We start from the raw sequence: 19,481 nt of genomic DNA on the forward strand, positions 1-19,481 counted from the left end.
AAATCTAATTTAACTGGACAAATCATGACGAAAGATAATGTTGTTGAAGGCCTGGGTAGAAGCTAAGTACAGCTAAGCGTAGCTTTCATAGTCTATCGAATGGAGAAAGAAGTTTTTTTTTAAAACCTCTAAATACAAAATAGTTACTGCTTTGGTGGAATTCTCCGCTCTCTGGCCAACATTCCTCTCTTGTTTTATGTAGGCTGTATAACATATTTATTGAAATTGGCTATAGCAAATAGGACTAGGCTATAACTCGGAATGCCACTTGTTTGTCACCCTGCTGATGCCATGCTTTTGTACAGCGTGGCGCTAGTAAAAAACAAGGCTAAACCATCATCTGTCACATCACGATGTTGTCACCATCGACGATGGCTGTCAATCATCGTCGATAGACGATGCTATCGCAATATCGCCCACCCTAGTGCTATATTTATTGAAAATTAGGCTGTATGAATCCTATAAATGAAAATGACCGATTTGGGTGCAATCAATTAGCTGAAATTATCAGAGATCAAATTATATTTAAACAAAATAATGTTTCAGGAATGCTTATTTCATTTGTTTGTAATTACAGAAATGATTTCATGATTTTGTGTGGTAATCCTCTTTTTTTGGGGGGTGGGTGGAACGACCCTCTACTGATTTTTTATTTATTTTTTATTTTACCTTTTATTTAACTAGGCAAGTCAGTTAAGAACAAATTCTTATTTTCAATGACGGCCTAGGAACAGTGGGTTAACTGCCTGTTCAGGGGCAGAACGACAGATTTGTACCTTGTCAGCTCGGGGATTTGAACTTGCAACCTTTCGGTTACTAGTCCAACGCTCTAACCACTAGGCTACCCTGCCGCCCCTGATGCCAAATGGCTTTGTTTTAACCATATTAACAGGCTATTACAGTAACTGAGTTTATGCTTCTCCGCTGACTTCCACATGTACTCTTCCTGATTTGATGACAAACATGACATAATACTTACAGTAAATACTGTATACTCCTCCCATGCCAGATAGCAGGCACACAATACAGACAAACCCGATGTAGCCTAGCTACTCGGCTATCCCACAATGAGAAACGAAACTAACATCCAGCACCTGTTTTCTTACAGCTCTAAAAATGCTGGTTTGGTAGTCTCCATCTTTGACAGACAAATTATAGGCCTGTATTTGTATTTGTTCTGATACTGGCTCTAAAACTCCACAACATCTGTCAGTGTGATCGGTGATAGAAAGGGAGAGTAGAAGAGAGGGTAAGAGAAGTGTGGGTTCATCCGCCCGGCTGTTCCTTTCAGCCACACACTGACTCCAATACAAGATGGTGGCTGGTTAGGGTTGGTTCAGGGCGGGACGAGTTCTGGAATTTCGTCCTTGTGTGAAGCCAACACTTTTCTTCCCAGTACTGCAGAGCGAGCAGAGAAAGGAAGCCTACACAGACAACATACAGACAACAACAAGACTCAGGAGGAGTTCAACTCCACAGCTACCATAGTCTATATATGCAAATACTCACCATTTATAGGCTAAACAAAAAAGCAGCTGCCAACACAAATGTATGATCTGTTTATAGTCCAATCCAAAGTAGTCTGTGTCTGTGCAAGACCTTTCTGTCTTGTGTGGTAGGTAGTTTGACGCACATTATGTCCCTCGCATCAAAACAAAAGAGCCCAGGAAAGAGGAAGTGTCATGGGCCCATACTTTTCCTGTCTCTCATGATGTTCCATTTATAGTTCAAAACAAACAAAGGCTCATCTGTAAAGGCTACAATAGTGACCTATTGTCAGGGATCATCTACTAGATTTAACCGTGGGCCAATTTATTTTACTTGAATGGATGGTCAGGGGGCCAGAACATTATAATAAATAATTTTCAGAGTGCAAATGTACCGCAAGAACCCCAAACGGATATCATATTTGACTAAAACATAATAAGGGCGCTGGCAGTGCACCTCCTTGCACTAATGCGGAGGTAGCGGTCCTGCTGCTGGGTTGTTGCCCTCCTACGGCCTCCTCCACGTCTCCTGATGTACTGGCCTGTCTGCTGGTAGCGCCTGCATGCTCTGGACACTACGCTGACAGACACAGCAAACTTTTTTGCCACAGTTCGCATTGATGTGCCATCGTGGATGAACTGCACTACCCGAGCCACTTGTGTGGGTTGTAGACTCCGTCTCATGCTACCACTAGAGTGAGAGCACCGCCAGCATTCAAAAGTGACCAAAACATCCGCCAGGAAGCATAGGAACTGAGAGGTGGTCTGTGGTCACCACCTGCAGAATCACTCCTGTTTTGGGGGGTGTCTTGCTAATTGCCTATAATTTCCACCTTTTGTCTATTCCATTTGCACAACAGCATGTGAAATTTATTGTCAATCAGTGTTGCTTCCTAAGTGGACAGTTTGATTTCACAGAAGTGTGATTGACTTGGAGTTACATTGTGTTGTTTAAGTGTTCCCTTTATTTTTTTGAGCAGTGTATTTGTTTACGATCATGTCTATCTCTCTGTTGTACAAGGGGTGGGTCTAATCCTGAATGCTGATTGGTTAAAACTGCATTCCAGTTACCACTGGCTAATTCTGTGATGTTAAAATGCCTATTTACTCTGTTCCATCTGACTGTGCAATCCACTGTTTCATCAGCCCAGCCAAGCAATTTATATACTTGATCTCCACTATAAAAAGCATCTAGACATTCTCACATTTCTTTTAGACTAACATTTTGTTTTCAACAGCAGAGATTTGATTAAACCTTGCTGTCAGTCTCTCCGACATTTACAACAATGTTTCAATATTCAAATTCGATCTTCAGTTGTCCCGTAGTATTGAACGTGCGTGTACAAGACAGACAGGCAGGCAGCGTTTCTCAGCCAGTTGAAATCGTGAATTAACTGGCATATTTTTATGGATATATACAGTTGAAGTCGGAAGTTTACATACACTTTAGGCAAATACATTTAAACTCAGTTTTTCACAATTCCTGACATTTAATCCTAGTAAAAATTCACTGTCTTAGGTCAGGTAGGATCACCACTTCATTTTAAGAATGTGAAATGTAAGAATAATAGTAGAGAGAATGATTTATTTCAGCTTTTATTTCGTTCATCACATTCCCAGTGGGTCAGAAGTTTACATACACTCAATTAGAATTTGGTAGCATTGCCTTTAAATTGTTTAACTTGGGTCAAACGTTTCGGGTAGCCTTCCAGAAGCTTCCCACAATAAATTGTGTGAATTTTGGCCCATTCCTCCTGACAGGGCTGGTGTAATTGAGTCAGGTTTGTAGGCATCCTTGCTCGCACACACTTTTTCAGTTCTGCCCACAACTTGTCTATGGGATTGAGGTCAGGGCAGGGCAAAAAGGTCAGGTCAGGGCAAAAAGTATAATCTTTGTCCACGTGTGTAGTTGCAAACTGTATTCTGGCTTTTCTATGGCGGTTTTGGAGCAGTAGCTTCTTCCTTGCTGAGCAGCCTTTCAGGTTATGTTGATATAGGACTTGTTTTACTGTGGGTATAGATACTTTTGTACATGTTTCCTCCAGCATCTTCACAGGGTCCTTTGCTGTTGTTCTGGGATTGATTTGCACTTTTCACACCAAAGTACGTTAATCACTAGGAGACAGAACGCGTTTCCTTCCTTAGCAGTATGATGGCTGCTTGGTCCCATGGTGTTTATACTTACGTATTATTGTTTGTACAGATGAATGTGGTACTTTCATCGGTTTGGAAATTGCTCCCAAGGATGAACCAGACTTGTGGAGGTCTTCAATTTCTTTCTGAGGTCTTGGCTGATTTCTTTTGATATTCCCAATATGTCAAGCGAAGAAGCACTGAGTTTGAAGGTAGGTCTTGAAATACATCCACAGGTACACCTCCAATTGACTCAAATGATGTCAATTAGCCTATCAGAAGCATCTGAAGCATTGACATCATTTTCTGGAATTTTCCAAGCTGTTTAAAGGTACAGTCAACTTAGTGTATGTAAACTTCTGACCTACTGGAATTGTGATACAGTGAATTAAAAGTGAAATAATCTGTCTGTAAACAATTGTTGGAAAAATGACTTGTGTCATGCACTAAGTAGATGTCCTAACTGACTTGCCAAAACTATAGTTTGTTAACAAGAAATTTGTGGAGTGGTTGAAAAACGAGTTTTAATGACTCCAATCTAAGTGCATGTAAACTTCCGACTTCAACTGTACAAAGAAATGTAAATTGAAAAAAGGTCAAACGAAACGAAGTGCAGCTAGTTTGCAGTCTTTCCAGCTTCAGTTTGAAGTGACTGTGTTAGCTGTGTTGTTGGCTAGCTGCTCTGAACAACAGTGTCCTGATGAGTGAGCACATGTTCTATGCCAAGTGAAATCGCGCCTCATTAGCAAATTTCTATAAACGTGTCTAAATAAATGATACTAGAAAACAGTTTGAAAAAATGTAGCTACTTTGCTGTTATTCTGGCGTTTTGACGTGACTGTAAGTTAGCCGTAGTTGGCTAGCTATCAAGCAAGGGATAAGAATGTTGCTAGCCATTATGGCAATGGAACATTTAGAACGAACGACTGGGTCGCGTCCTTAGATACGGAACAAAAAGACTAAACGACTGTGTCGGGCCTCTGGCAACCGAACCGATAGAACGAACGACCAGCCGGCTTAGGTAGCAACCCTAGATTTGTGTCTGGACTACTATGAAATAGTATGAATAAATTCATCAAAATAACCTTTTTTAATGAAAATATCATTATTAGAATATGTTGGTAACCCGTTTGTATAAAAGTGATAATGCCCTCAAAGCCGGTGTTGAGGATATATTGGCTCTATTTGCCAGCCCTCAACTTCGTCTCGGGCCTAACAACACCCGTGCCAATATATCCTCAAAACAATGCCTTCTCGGGCATTATCACTTAATTATGCGTGGGAAAACTTTGGAACAGATTTCCCTAATTAAAATCCCTTCGAGCTGATTTGCTGGTGTTTTTAACTGTCTTTTATGAATAACAATTAGTAAAAAATGTGGGCCACAGCCCGTCAGTTGGGGAACCCTGCTATAGGTTGTACATTAGTTCCTACTGTATTGTTATAGGCATATTACTACTATCACTTTATTACATAGCCTAGTTTACACTTGCCATTTAATGACAGTCTATATAGTAGTGGTTCCCAACCGGTGTGCCTGGAGGAACTCTCAGCTGTGTTGTGAAACTTGTACACTCACTTAGAAGCGTGACATGTGGAATGCACATGGAATTTGGACTTGGAAGCACTAGTGCCGGTCAGTCAATACATTAAATGGCACATGGCTACATCTGTATCGTTGTTTCAAGTCCAGTGAGCTAAGCCTGTTTTATCATTTGAGGGGCACCCATCACGAGCAAAGTCATTTCTATCATTTGATTTTATCTGTGAAAACCATTAGCACAGGCAAATATGAGTTATTTCTTTCTTAATATATGGTTCTGGGCTAAGCTATACCACAGCTTCTGCCATAAAAACAAACGGAGCACGGCTTTGTGTCTAAGGTTGCACCTTTATAATGCAGAAAACCAGTCGTCTGTAAACGAAACCTTTAAAAACTAAAGACCGATTTTACCGGAGATACATTTTCTTCTTTCTGGCACAGATTCGCCGGACGCTCTTAAAGGGGTACACACAAATTAACCATTGTGAGTAAAGAACTATCAACACTATGAAAATATTTCAAATGAAGCCTTTTAAATCTATAAAAAAACTTTGTCACAAAAAATGTATGGTTTGTAAATTAAATCAATACATTTTAGGTGTGCCACAGAATTTTATATCCCATCGAGGTGTGACAGGGTTCAAAAAAGATTTGGAACCAATGATCTAGAGACTCCACAGTAGACTCATGACAATCGTGCTTAGTACAATATTTAATCTTAATCACCATCCACATCCACATCGTCGGGGCAACAGTGGAGAGAGTTGAGAGCTTCCTCGGTGTCCGCATCATTGAGGACTTAACATGGTCCTCTCACACCAGCACAGTCGTGAAGAAGGCACGGCAGCGCCGAAACGATTTGGTTTGGCCCCTCAGATCCTCAGGAACTTTTACAGATGCTCCATCGAGAGCATCCGGATTGGTTTAATCACTGTCTGATATGGCAACTGCACCGCCCTCGACCGGATGGCCCCACAGAGGGTGGTGCGGACTACCCAGAGCATCACTGGGGGTGAGATCCCAGCCATCCAGGACGTACATGCCAGGCCTGAAAAATTTCTAAAGACTCCAGCCACCCAAGACAAGGACTATTCTTCATGCTCCCATCCGGCAGGCGGTAACGGTGCATCAAGGCTCAGACCAACAAACCCCTAAACAGCTTCTATTCCCTGGCCATAAGACTGTTAAATGGCAAACAACTAACATTACTGTTCTCCCTCTCCCACATACTATCCACACTGACTCTATGCCCATCCACAGGTCTCTACCCACTCTGACACACACCCCTTCACTGTCACTCTTACTCACGCACACACACATAATACACACACTCACAAACACCCTCACTCACACTCTCTCACTATTACTGCTGTTTATATGTATATATTACCATTAGTATATTACCATAAGTATTTATATATTCCTGCTATCAGTCACTTTTCGGCCCTGTTTACATGTACAGTACCTTCAGAAAGTATTCATACCCCTTGACTTATTCCACATTTTATGTTACAGCCTACAACAATACCCCATAATGACAGTGAAAGCATGTTTGGAAATGTATTGGAAATTAAATACACTAATATCTAATTTCCATAAGTATTCTCACCCCTTTTCTATGACACTCCAAATTGAGCTCAGGTGCATCCAATATCCTTTGATCATCCTGGAGATGTCACTACAACTTGATTGGAGTCCACCTGTGGCTAATTCAATTGTTTGGACATGATATACAAAAACATACCTGTCTATATACAGTGCCTTCGGAAAGTATTCATACCACATGACTTTTCCCACATTTTGCTACTTTACAGCCTTATTTTAAAATGGATTAAATAAATAAAAAATCGTTAGCAATTTACACACAATACCCCATAATGACAAAGTGAAAACAGGTTTTTAGAAATGTTTGCAAATGTATTAAAAATTAAAAAAAACTGAAAAACCTTATTTACATAAGTATTCAGACCTTTTGCTATGAGAATCGAAATTGAGCTCAGGTGCATCCTGTTTCTATGGATCATCCTTGAGATGTTTCTACAACTTTATTGAAGTCCACCTGTGGTACATTCAATTGACTGGACATGATTCGGAAAGGCACACACCTGTCTATATAAGGTCCCACAGTTGACAGTGCATGTCAGAGCAAAAACCAAGCCATGAGGTCAAAGGTAATGTCTGTATAGCTCCGAGAAAGATTTGTGTCAAGGCACAGATCTGGTGAAAGCTAATAAAACATTTCTGCAGCATTGAAGGTCCCTAAGAACCCAGTGACCTCCATCATTTTTAAATGGAAGAGTTTGGATCCAGCAAGACTCTTCCTAGAGCTGTCCGCCCGGCCAAGCTGAGCAATCGGGGGAGAAGGTCCTTGGTCAGGGAGGTGACCAAGAACCCAATGGTCACTCTGACGGAGCTCCAGAGTTCCTCTGTGGAGATGGGAGAACCTTCCAGAACGACAACCATCTCTGCAGCACTCCACCAATCAGGCCTTTATGGTAGAGTGGCCAGACGGAAGCAACTCATTAAAAAGCACATGACAGACCATTTGTAGTTTTTCAAAAGGCACCTAAAGACTCTCAGACCATGAGAAACCTGGCACCATCTCTACGGTGAAGCATGGTGGTGGCAGCTTCATGCTGTGGGGATGTTTTTCAGAGGCAGAGACTGGGAAACTAGTCAGGATCGAGGGAAAGATGAACGGAGCAAAGTACAGAGAGATCCTTGATGAAAACCCCAAATACAGGTGTGTCAGGTTTCGAGAGTCATACCAAGTTTCGAGAGTCAGACCCAAGAAGACTACCCAAGAAGACTAAACCTGTCTAAACCTGTTTTTTCTTTGTCATTGGGGAGTTGTGTGTGTAGATTGAGGAGGGGGGATAAAACAATTTAATCCATTTTAGAATAAAGCTGTAACGTAACAAAATGTGAAGGTCAAGAGGTCTGAATATTTTCTGAAAGCACTTTTAGGTCCCGCAGTTGACAGTCTGTCAGAGCAGAAACTATACCAGGAAGTCCAACGAACTGTCCGAGATATACATCTGGGGGAGGCTATAAAACAATTTCTAGAATGTTGAAAGTTTCCAAGAGAACATGTGGTCTCCATCATTAGGAAATGGAAAAATTGTGGAACTCCCCAGACTCTGCTTAGAGCTGGCCATCCGACCAAACTGAGCAACTGGGCAAGAAGGACCTTGGTCAATGACCACTGACAGAACTACAGAGTTCCTTGGCTGAGATGGGGAAAACCCGCCAGAAGTGCTACAGTCTCTATAGCACTTCACCAATCTGGAGTTTATTAGGAGAGTGGCCAGAAGGAAGCCAATTCTGACAAAAAGGCACACGACAGCACACCTGGAGTTTGCAAAAAGGCATGTGTAAGCATAAAACAAAAGATTCTGTGGTCTGATGAGAAATGTGAAGCACTATCTCTTAGAGTTTAACAAAGCTTGAGAAAATCTACAAGGAAGAATGGGAGAAAGTCCACAAATCCAGATGTGCAAAGCTGATATAGATACAGACATACCTAAGATGAGTCAAAGCTGTAATCGACCCCAAAAGGTGCTCTTCCAAAGTATTGACTCAAGGGTGTGAATACTTATGTAAATTAGATATTTCTGTATTTAATTATCAATAAATTAGCAAACATTTCTAAAAACATGTTTTCACTTTGTCATTATGGGTAGATGTGTCAGGGGGAAAAAACGTATATATTTTGAATTCAGGCTGTAACACAACAAAATGTGTAATAAGTCAAGAAGGCATTGTATGTCCTACCAGTCAGTTTTTATGTATAAACCTACCTCAACCACTCCAGAACCCCTGCACATTGAATAACCTGTATATACTCGCATTCTCATGTTTCTTCAACCTATATCATACTTTTTGCGTGTGCCTGGTATAGTTTCTGCTAGGATTCCATTTTCTATTATTACTACTATCACCGCGTTGTTAGGAAGGAGCTCTCAATGTAAAAATGTCACTGTACTTCTTTACACCTGTGGTATCCTGTGCACACGGCAAATAGACCTTGAAACGTGTACTCTGTACTTTGTTATACACTGACATATGTATGAGCTCTGTGCCACTGATAATGCAGTGTCTGTTCTTTCCTAGCCTGATTGTTCAAACTTTGACCTACGTGTAAGTTGCTCTCCGGGTAAGAGCACCTACAAAAGGAATTAATGGATGAGAAAGGTTGTAATGTATCCCCCTTCTTTATTTTCTCCCTCTTCGTTCCTTCCTTCCTTCCTCTCTCTCCCAGATATCTCCCCCCTGTGCCATAATCTGTTTGGTCTGTATGATGAGAGCAGGACTCTGTGGTACGCTCCCAACCACCTCTTCAAGATCACGGACGAGACCTGCATCAAGCTGCACTACCGCATGAGGTACTTAGACAGGCCTACTGCAGTGTGCGGGTTCGCGTGAGTTTTGAGAGTGTGTGCGTTTGCTTGCTTCCGTGTGTGCGTGCGTGTGTGTGTGTGTGTGTGTGTGTGCGCGTGTGTGTGTTATCACATTATCATAGTCCTTGTGATGGATCATGAATATCTCACTGACGTCATTCATCAGATGATCAATAACACTCCCCGTTGCGTGTGAGTTACTCATTTACTCATCCGCCACTCTGTTACCAACAACACCTGCTGTGGTTGCCACTCTACGCTCTCTATATCGCCTGTGACGGCAGTGTAGACCAGTCAACGTGACTGTTATTCAACCGTCATTCACTGACCATGATTCAGTGTAACAAGAAGGTTGTCATGCAGGTAGGTTGCATGGCACATTGATACCATGCTGCGCAGAGTAGAACGGCAATTTCTGAGCTGGTAAAGTAGTCCACATCAGATAAGATTAGATTAAGTAGGATTTCCTTGTGAACTTCTTTTACAATTCACGTGAAACATTCATACAAGGCAGGACAAAATCCAACACTTTAAAGTATCAAGTAAGTGTGTTTGTTTTCTGCACTTGAGGATAATGTAATAGGAGATATTCCGTTGTCATGGCAGTTCAGTTGGATATGATCCAAGATAAACGTTTAACTCCGAGAGGAAGGAGAGGTAATGTGGTGTCACGCACACTTCCTCTTTCTGCTCTCTTTCACTAGACAACACATTTTGCACCGGGAGCCGCATTCGGTTTTCACCGAGGTCTGGAGTGCCGCTCTGAAAACTGGTTATATTTCCTTGCCATCGCAATTTGCTAAAAGCAGTGCTCCATCCATCGTTTTTGAAATGTTCGCTGCAACCTGACTGTCTAGTGATTATTAGCGAGCAGCCGGAGAGTCAAGACCCTCCGGGGCGTAAGCTTGACACCCCTGCAATAGAGGGCGAGGAGGAGGGTGAATGTGGTGAGAGCCTAATAAAGTTGACCCAGTGCTGAGTGGAATTTGCATCATACAGCCAGGGTACACTTAGTCAACGAACAGCTTATGGCCAATGGGGGGAAAAAAAGGCATACCCAAATGCGCTTCAGCCCATCTTAAATGGAAAAAGGGAGAATCAGATGCTCGACTGAGGGACCGAAAAATAGCAAAAACATTCCTTATCCCAGGATACTTCAACTGGTGACTATCCGGGAGAATGGAGAAAAAAAGAGTACTCTTCTTCTGTGTAAATCGGATAGATTTATTGATGGGACAAACAAACAATAGTCTTACGTTTCGCCACAAGTCTCCTTCATCAGAGCCTTGAGTAGGGAAAATGTGTGAGGCACCATATACCCTCGCCGGGGAGTGTCCCGCTTATCATGTTAATCAAACGTGTCAATAGCAGTAGCAGCTAGACCGGTTATTCAAACAATATGATCATCATTCAAGATTCCTACCCATGCATTCCACTTGAATAACAAAAGACAGAGAAATTAAGTAAGAAAAACACATTTTCAAAAAAGGTGCGAACGAGAGCTGTTCATTCAGACCCGTTGGCTCGACGCAAAGTGCCTCTGTAACAATTTCCTCATAATAATGCCCCCTCTGGAGGAAAGAGAAACGTTCTCAATTCCCCAGAATGTCAAGGTTGAGGCTGAGCCATGATTGGTTGTGTTCAGCTATTCTTAATTTGAGCGCCCGTTTCGTCTGACCGACGTAAACAAGCCCACGTGGGCATTTGAGCATTAAACAACATTTGCTGTACTAAACTCAGCAAAAAAAGAAACAGCCCTTTTTCAGGACCCTGTCTTTCAAAGATAATTCGTAAAAATCCAAATCACTTCACAGATCTTCATTGTAAAGGCTTGTTCAATGAACCACAAACAATTGATGAACATGCATTTGTGGAACGGTCATTAAACACTAACAGCTTACAGAAGGTAGGCAATTAAGGTCACAGTTATGAAAACTTAGGACACTAAAGAGGCCTTTCTACTGACTCTGAAAACCTTAGGCATGTTGCAAGGAGGCATGAGGACTGCAGATGTGGCCAGGGCAATACATTGCAATGTCCGTACTGTGAGATGCCTAAGACAGCGCTACAGGGAGACAGGACGGACAGCTGATCGTCCTCGCAGTGGCAAGACCACGTGTAACAACACCTGCACAGGATCAGAAATCACACCTGAGGGACAGGTACCGGATGGCAACAACAACTGCCCGAGTTACACCAGGAACGCACAATCCCTCCATCAGTGCTCAGACTGTGTGCAATAGGGTGAGAGAGGCTGGACGGAGAGCTTGTAGGCCTGTTGTAAGGCAGGTCCTCTCCATACATCACTGGCAACAATGTTGCCTATGCGCACAAACCCACCGTCGCTGGACCAGACAGGACTGGCAAAAAGTGCTCTTCACTGTCGAGACACGGTTTTGTCTCACCAGGGGTGATGGTCGGATTCGCGTTTATCGTCGATGGAATGAGCGTTACACCGAGGCCTGTACTCTGGATCGGGAGGTGATTTGGAGGTGGAGGGTCCGTCATGGTCTGGGGCGGTGTGTCACAGCATCATCGGACTGAGCTTGTTGTCATTGCAGGCAATCTCAACGCTGTGTGTTACAGGAAAGACATCCTCCTTCCTCATGTGGTACCCTTCCTGCAGGCTCATCCTGACATGACCCTCCAGCGTGACAATGCCACCAGCCATACTGCTCGTTCTGTGCTTGATTTCCTGCACTACAGGAATGTCAATGTTCTGCCATGGCCAGCGAAGAGCCCGGATCTCAATCCCATTGAGCACATCTGGGACCTGTTGGATCGGAGGGTGAGGGCAAGGGCCATTCCCCCCAGATATGTCCGGGAACTTGCAGGTGCCTTGGTGGAAGAGTGGGGTAACATCTCACAGCAATAACTTTTTTTGAGTTTACAATTTATTAAGTATTTTAACTTGTATTCTTTACCTGGGCGTGAGTGATCGAATACTTTTGTATCACTTGAATTGGAACAATGAGTACAATGACTGCAGCGGTAGAAACCATTTGGGGGACCCGGGAGCCAGGAAGAGGGTGCAGGATTCGGGAGCACACTGTGCACGACGCGGTCTCTGATATTGCGACCCCTCCAAAGACCCCACAGAGCATGTGAGCGGAGTTGAGCGGTTGGAAAAGACACGCTATGTTATCGACCCAAATCGTTCCTTTCTTTTAGCATGTGCACATAGTAAGTACACCATCACACTTTTGGTGACTTTTCAGATTCCACAATGATTCTTCAGGTTGTGGACACTACATCATCGCACTCCCTCTCTTGCTCTTGGTCCTCATCTTTGTAAGCCACCTTGATTTAGCACCTGTGTGTTTTATCAGTTTCTCTATGAAAATATTTAGCGAACTCCATGACAGTAGCTAAAGGAAGGGGCTATTAGCGGCATACAAGTAGACTTCAAATGCATGCTGGGATGCTAAATTGGTGCGGGCGAGAAGGCCAACGCTCCAGCCTTTGGGAATCTCGCTCCAGTCAAATTGGTCACGCTCAAGCTCCTCGCTCCGCTCTAGCTCCTCGCTCTGCTCCAGCTCCACTCTGCTCTCACACTCTGCTCTCACACTCTGCTCTCACACTCTGCTCTCACACTCTGCTCTCACACTCTGCTCTCACACTCTGCTCTCACACTCTGCTCTCACACTCTGCTCTCACACTCTGCTCTCACACTCTGCTCTCACACTCTGCTCTGACACTGCTCCTAAACCAGTTCAGGAGAGGCTTCAGATGCAAAATCTTTGAGAGAGGGGACACTCTGGAGAATGTGCCAGTGTTTGAGGATCATGCTTTTTTATCTGCCCTTGTATTCAGTGGAAAAACAAAGGGGGGGGGCTCTATCAGTCTGTTGCGCTCGCTTATGAGACATGTTGACGAGACTGTCACTGTAGCTGTGTCCGAGGAACCTATCTTTCATTATTTTAGCTTTAGTCTCAATCATTTGATTTGCTGCAGTTTCGCCTTTTGTTAGGAATATTGCATTTTTAGAGGATTAGCGTCACACCTTAGGGGCTCGTTCCTAGATTATGACCAACCTTTGTACACAAATACAAACAAATCTGCATACATAACGTGAATGCACACGCGCACACACACACACGCACTCAGACACACACATACACGCACTCAGACACACACATACACCTCACCCACCTACCGACCATGTGTTGGTATTAACAGTCTATATTTCTCTCTCTCTCTCTCTCTCCCCACCAGGTTTTACTTCACTAACTGGCATGGGACCAGTGAGAGTGAGTCTCCAGTGTGGAGACATTGTATCAGTAAACTGAGAGGAGGACTCAGCCCACAGAAGGTCCCAGAGGGTACACCCCTACTGGACTCTGCCTCCCTCGACTACTTGTTCTTCCAGGTACGCGTGCGTGCGTGCGTGCGTGTGTGTGTGTCTATGGGAGGGTATGCACACTGTACATGTATGATTCACTACTCTTCCTAATTACATTGGAACACCACATCAGGAATGTGACGATTTGTGTACACATGTGCCTTCCTGTATGGTTCTGTATGAGTATATTGTGTGTGTGTTTCCAGGGCCAGAATGATTTCCAGACGGGTCTGGCTGTGGTGCGTAGCCAGCAGAGTGAGGCAGAGCAGCACGAGATAGAGAATGAGTGTCTGGGCATGGCTGTATTGGCCATCACTCACTACGCTATGACCAAAGAAATACCTCTCTCTACAGCTTCCAATGACATCAGGTATAGATGATACACTCACACACAGACAATGTTCGCTCCAATTTCTTTTAGGAACTGAGCAAATTTCAGGTCTGCCTAGGGCAATCTTGAACGTTTGATTAAATTCTGTGCAACTTCCGGGGTGCGTTTACTGTGAACACGGAGGCCATACCCGCTTGAAGTTACAGTTGTAGTGGTCAAGTAGGCTACTGTGGCTATTTGGCCTACCGTCAAAAACAATGGAAAAAATGGATCCCATAACATTTTAACATGGAAATAGCTGTTTTATCATTCAGCCTACAGTAGCAGCCAATGTGTGGTGTTCAATGTAGGCCTACATTCCATGAGTCTTTTGAAAAAGACATGCAGGGCTTAACATTAACCTGTTTAACCACTTGTCCTTCAGACAAGGTGGTGACAAAAATGTTGTCTTTGATGCAAAAATAATAAATCAAATACATTATTATTCCCATACCATTATTACAAGGAATCAGACAAATTATGACATCCTCTGCCTATTGGCTACTCAAAATACAACACTGCCCCTTTTAAGACAAAAAAAAGCTCTTTACCTGACTGGCTTTTCAAAGATGTCTAGAAATGTACACATTTTGTGCTCTTGTAGGAAGCAATCACTCCCACAGTAGTGATCACAAATGATCTATAAATGGGCTAATAACTCACTAACTAGCAGCTACATGCAGCTCATGCTTTGATCTCAAAACAAGTGCATCTACTCACGCCTGCTCATGCTGTAAACACAGTCCAGTTCAAAGTGAATGGCACAGATCCATATATGGCAATGTTCTATTTGCATATAGGCCTACTGCAGCTCTGCTTGGTTATGGCACACCGGTCTGTGTAGCGTACGGGCTGAGTCCTGCGTGTCAATGCAATAGAATCCTGAGCTGCACGCTCACGCACGAGCATAGTTTAGAGGGAACATTGCACACAGATATACTGTATAATCTGTACACACATACACACGTACCTGTTCACAAATGGAAAGGGAAGACAATGTCCCTAATTCCTCCACTGACTGCATCTATCCCCCTCCATTTACCAATCCCTTTCTCCCGCTCTCTCCAGCTACAAGCGTTTTATCCCGGAGAACCTGAACAGGAGCATTAAACAGCGCAACATCCTCACCCGGCTCCGCATCAACAACGTCTTCAAGAACTTCCTGAATGAGTTCAACAGTCGCACGATGCAGGACAGCAACATCACGCTGTACGACCTGAAGATCAAATACCTGTCCACCCTGGAAGGCCTTACCCGCGGCCTGGGGAGGGAGGTGTTGGAGCCCAGGGCCCTGGTACTTACCCAGGAGGGAGAGACAAACGGAGGGCTGAGGGATGGACCTGAGCCCTCCCTGGCTATAGAGGTCCAGGTTACTGGGACCACAGGGATCTCCTACAGGAGGAAGCCCCCTAATGTGAGTGGGAAGGTGGGGAGGTTAAAGGAGTTGGTGTGAGATTTCTGGTTGAGATATGTTAGAATGTCTAACATTAGACTTTTGGTTGAGATATATCTGGATAGGGAGTGATTTTGGAAGGTATTGATGAAGTATCTGAATGTATTTTGAAACTGATCTATGAGAAATCTTATGACAATGCATTTTTGCTTTTATTGGCAATAGAATACCCTGATGCTGAAAGAGAAGACAAAGTCCAAGAAGAACAAGCTTGAGGGCAAACAGAAGAAGGACAAGAAGAACGACGCCAGCGACGACTGGGTGACGTTCTGTGACTTTCACGAGATCACACACATCGTTATCAAAGAGTCCTCTGTCACCATCTTCAGACAGGATAACAAGAAGATGGTAAGATAAGCGCATGCAAATACACACACTCCCAATACTGCTTGAGCTAGATTATGCCGATTTAAACAGTGACAGCAGCATATTTAGTGTTTAATTAATTAATTAATTCATTCATTCATTGGTCTCAGGTTGTCTCTTCTGTACTGTCTCCGCTCCAGCCAGCTAGTTCAAATGTCACCGGGCCTAACAGCCAGCCAACCTAGCCCAGGAACAAATCATCTGATTAGTAGTCTGTGTTTAGATGAGATTAGATTACCATTAGACATTCCTCTGTTAGGAATAGAGCTATGTACAGGAAAAGACTACAGTTACTGAGTGTGTGTGTACAGTACTTACAGTGTTGCCCTAATTCTGTGGGACTGAAATGATCACTGATACTGCATGCCACGGCATGTAAGTGTGCTACCTGTTGCATCAGACCAAGCTAACTGAACCTCGTAAAAACAAGCTCCTTGAAGATATGCAGTCTAGAGCACTAAGGAAAGGAGATTAGAAAAGGAATCTACAAGAAAGGAAGATAGTGGAGTGTTTTGGAACACAGACTAAGGTGTCAGCTAATGGGGAGCAGGTTGGTATTTATTGGGATGAATCTTGAAATGTTATTGGTCACATACACACGGTTAGCAGATTATTGCAAGTGTAAAGAAATGCTTGTGCTTCTAGTTCCGACAGTGCAGCAATATCTAACATGTAATCTAACAATTCCACAACTACCTAATACACACAAATCTAAGTGAAGGAATGGAATAAGAACATATACATATAAATATATGGATGAGCAATGACGGAGCGGCATAGGCAAGATGCAATAGATGGTATAAAATACAGTATATACGTATGAGATGTGTAATGCAAGATATGTAAACATTATTAAAGTGACTAGTGATCCATTTATTAAAGTGGCCAATGATGTCAGGTCTGTATGTAGGCAGCAGCCTCTCTGTGTTAGTGATGGCTGTTTAACAGTCTGATGGCCTTGAGATAGAAGCTGTTTTTCAGTCTCTCGGTCCCAGCTTTGATGCACCTGTACTGACCTCGCCTTCTGGATGATAGCGGGGTGAACAGGCAGTGGCTCGGGTGGTTGTTGTCCTTGATGATCTTTATGGCCTTCCTGTGACATCGGGTGGTGTAGGTTTCATGGAGGGCAGGTAGTATGCCCCCGGTGATGCATTGTGCAGACCGCACCACCCTCTGGAGAGCCTTGCCATTTGATTTATTGGGATGAATCTTGTCCCGGAGGCAGCTCTGCAGAGTGGTCACTAGCTGGCCTAGCCACAAAGTCATCAAATCTGATTTTAAAGCTAATCTTAACTACCCTGCTAACCTTATGCCCAAGCTTAAATGAAGACCAAAAAGCTAATTTTTATTAGCATACATTTTTTACGATATAGCCAATTTGAACTTTGCTGTGGAAACCGCTGAGCTCTGCCTCAGGACAAGATTGATCCCAACCTGCTAATGGGGATCCAAATAATGACGAATGAATCAAGTATTGAATGTAATGATTTATGAAGTATTTGTTACTATTGTTTAACCCGATTGTCTTCTAGGAGGTGCAGCTGGAGTTTAGAGGCGAGGCGCTGGCATTCGCTGCTCTGGTGGACGGGTATTTCCGTCTGACGGTGGATGCCCATCACTACCTGTGTAAAGAGGTGGCTCCTTCTTCTGTGGTGCAGAACCTACAGAACTGCTGTCATGGACCTATCTGGTCAGTAATCACACACACACACACACTCTCTCTCTCGTTTTTTCTCTCTGTCTGGCTTTTGTTCTCTCTCCCCATTTCCGTCTTTATCTCCCCCTCATCTCTCTATTCTCCTAACCTCTCTTCTCGTCCTTCTACCTTTCTCTATCTGTTTCATTTGTCTTAATCTACCGTCGAGTATCGGGGGTTTGACTGTTGTCTCCTGCAGTACGGAGTATGCCAACCAGAAGCTTCGTCAGGAGGGCAACGAGGAGGGAACCTACGTCCTGCGCTGGTCCTGTACTGACTACCATTACATCATCATGACCGTGGTCTGCAAAGAGGTAACACGTGCTTACCTGGCATGGGAGACATCTTGATTACGAAAGAGGCGAGACCATTGCACTCTGGCCATGCTGACCGCTGTGAATTCCCCCAAATGTGGGTATTTGGGGGAATTCACTGCATCATTTCCGGTATCATTTCCGGTAATGGGAAACTGCGTCCACACTCGACGCTGAAATTAGGGCGGGCGGTAGCCTAGCAGTTAGAGCGCTGGGCCTGTAATCGAAAGGTCGCTAGTTGGAAGCGCGGAGCTAACAAGGTGACAAGTCTGTCAATGTGCCTTTGCGTAAGGCACTTAACCCTAATTGTTCCAAGGTTTCATTGGTATGGCCAGGGTCGAAATGGCAGACCCTGACCGTGACCCCACTTTCCGAGGGCGTCTCAGGGAGAGTTGGGATATGCAAAAAAACGAACATTTCCAATTCACACATGCGTATTAATACACGTTTGTACAATAGGACGAATGTATCACACACCCTCTTGAGAACAAAGTATTTTTTGCAGGCAGAGAGAGTTGGTTGTTAATAACTGAGGTGGAACGAATGGAGAAGTCTGATAAAAAGCCAAAACAACAAAGTTCAGAGATAATCACACAAGGAAGTGACTAGGAGCTGTCTGATAAACAGTTACAACACAGATGATACCAAAACATGAGACACACACACACACACACACACACACACACACACACACACACACACACACACACACACACACACACAGGATGTCCTCTTCAAACAATGTGTGGTTACTGTCAAAACAACAGCCTGGCAGTCTGGTGTGTATATCACATTACCGTGGTTAGATAAGTTGAACTCCCATCAGTGAAAACTGTGTGTGTGTGTGTGGGGGGGGGGGGGGGGGGGGTTGAGTGCATTCTTGTTTGGGGCATCTCAATTCAATTCTCAATTCTCTTAAATTAATTCGGTGACAGTCAATAGCATGTGCCTTACTGTACATGCTGACTGGGATTTGTTCCATGCAGTGGACAAGTTTGTTTTTATCCTGCCTAACTCTCTCCCCCTGATTTCCTCTTTCCTTCTCTCCTTCCCTTCCCATCTACCGCTTCCTCCCCCCTCTCCAGTTGGATCTGTGTGAGTCGAGGCAGGTGCATCTGTATAAGAACTTCCAGATCGAGGTGGGTTCTGAGGGATTCCGTCTGTATGGGACCGATACCTACAGATCTTCTCTCCGAGAGCTGCTAGACCACCTGGCTAGACAGAACCTCCGTACGGACAACCTCCACTTCCAGCTCAGACGCTGCTGCCCCCCACAGCCCAGAGGTATGAGGAGAGACACAAATATTCAGTACACACACACACACACACACACTTTCACTTCAACTTTTAGTGCTTTTATTTCAGCCCCTCAGAATG

At 43.8% G+C, this 19,481-nt stretch overlaps 1 protein-coding gene across 1 annotated transcript in view; it reads left to right on the forward strand.

Moving 5' to 3' along the window:
* LOC129855523 (tyrosine-protein kinase JAK1-like) overlaps window positions 1-19,481 on the forward strand; it is a 65,965-nt gene that overhangs the window by 18,524 nt on the left and 27,960 nt on the right. Inside the window, exons 3-10 of the mRNA XM_055923282.1 lie at window positions 9,425-9,548; window positions 13,779-13,932; window positions 14,112-14,275; window positions 15,344-15,689; window positions 15,894-16,076; window positions 17,627-17,784; window positions 17,990-18,104; window positions 19,190-19,388. Coding sequence (XP_055779257.1) covers window positions 9,425-9,548; window positions 13,779-13,932; window positions 14,112-14,275; window positions 15,344-15,689; window positions 15,894-16,076; window positions 17,627-17,784; window positions 17,990-18,104; window positions 19,190-19,388 — 1,443 coding nt within the window. The remainder of the gene's footprint in view (window positions 1-9,424; window positions 9,549-13,778; window positions 13,933-14,111; window positions 14,276-15,343; window positions 15,690-15,893; window positions 16,077-17,626; window positions 17,785-17,989; window positions 18,105-19,189; window positions 19,389-19,481) is intronic.

Source organism: Salvelinus fontinalis, chromosome 5 (genome assembly GCF_029448725.1).
Source record: "Salvelinus fontinalis isolate EN_2023a chromosome 5, ASM2944872v1, whole genome shotgun sequence".
NCBI classification, from domain to species: domain Eukaryota; kingdom Metazoa; phylum Chordata; class Actinopteri; order Salmoniformes; family Salmonidae; genus Salvelinus; species Salvelinus fontinalis.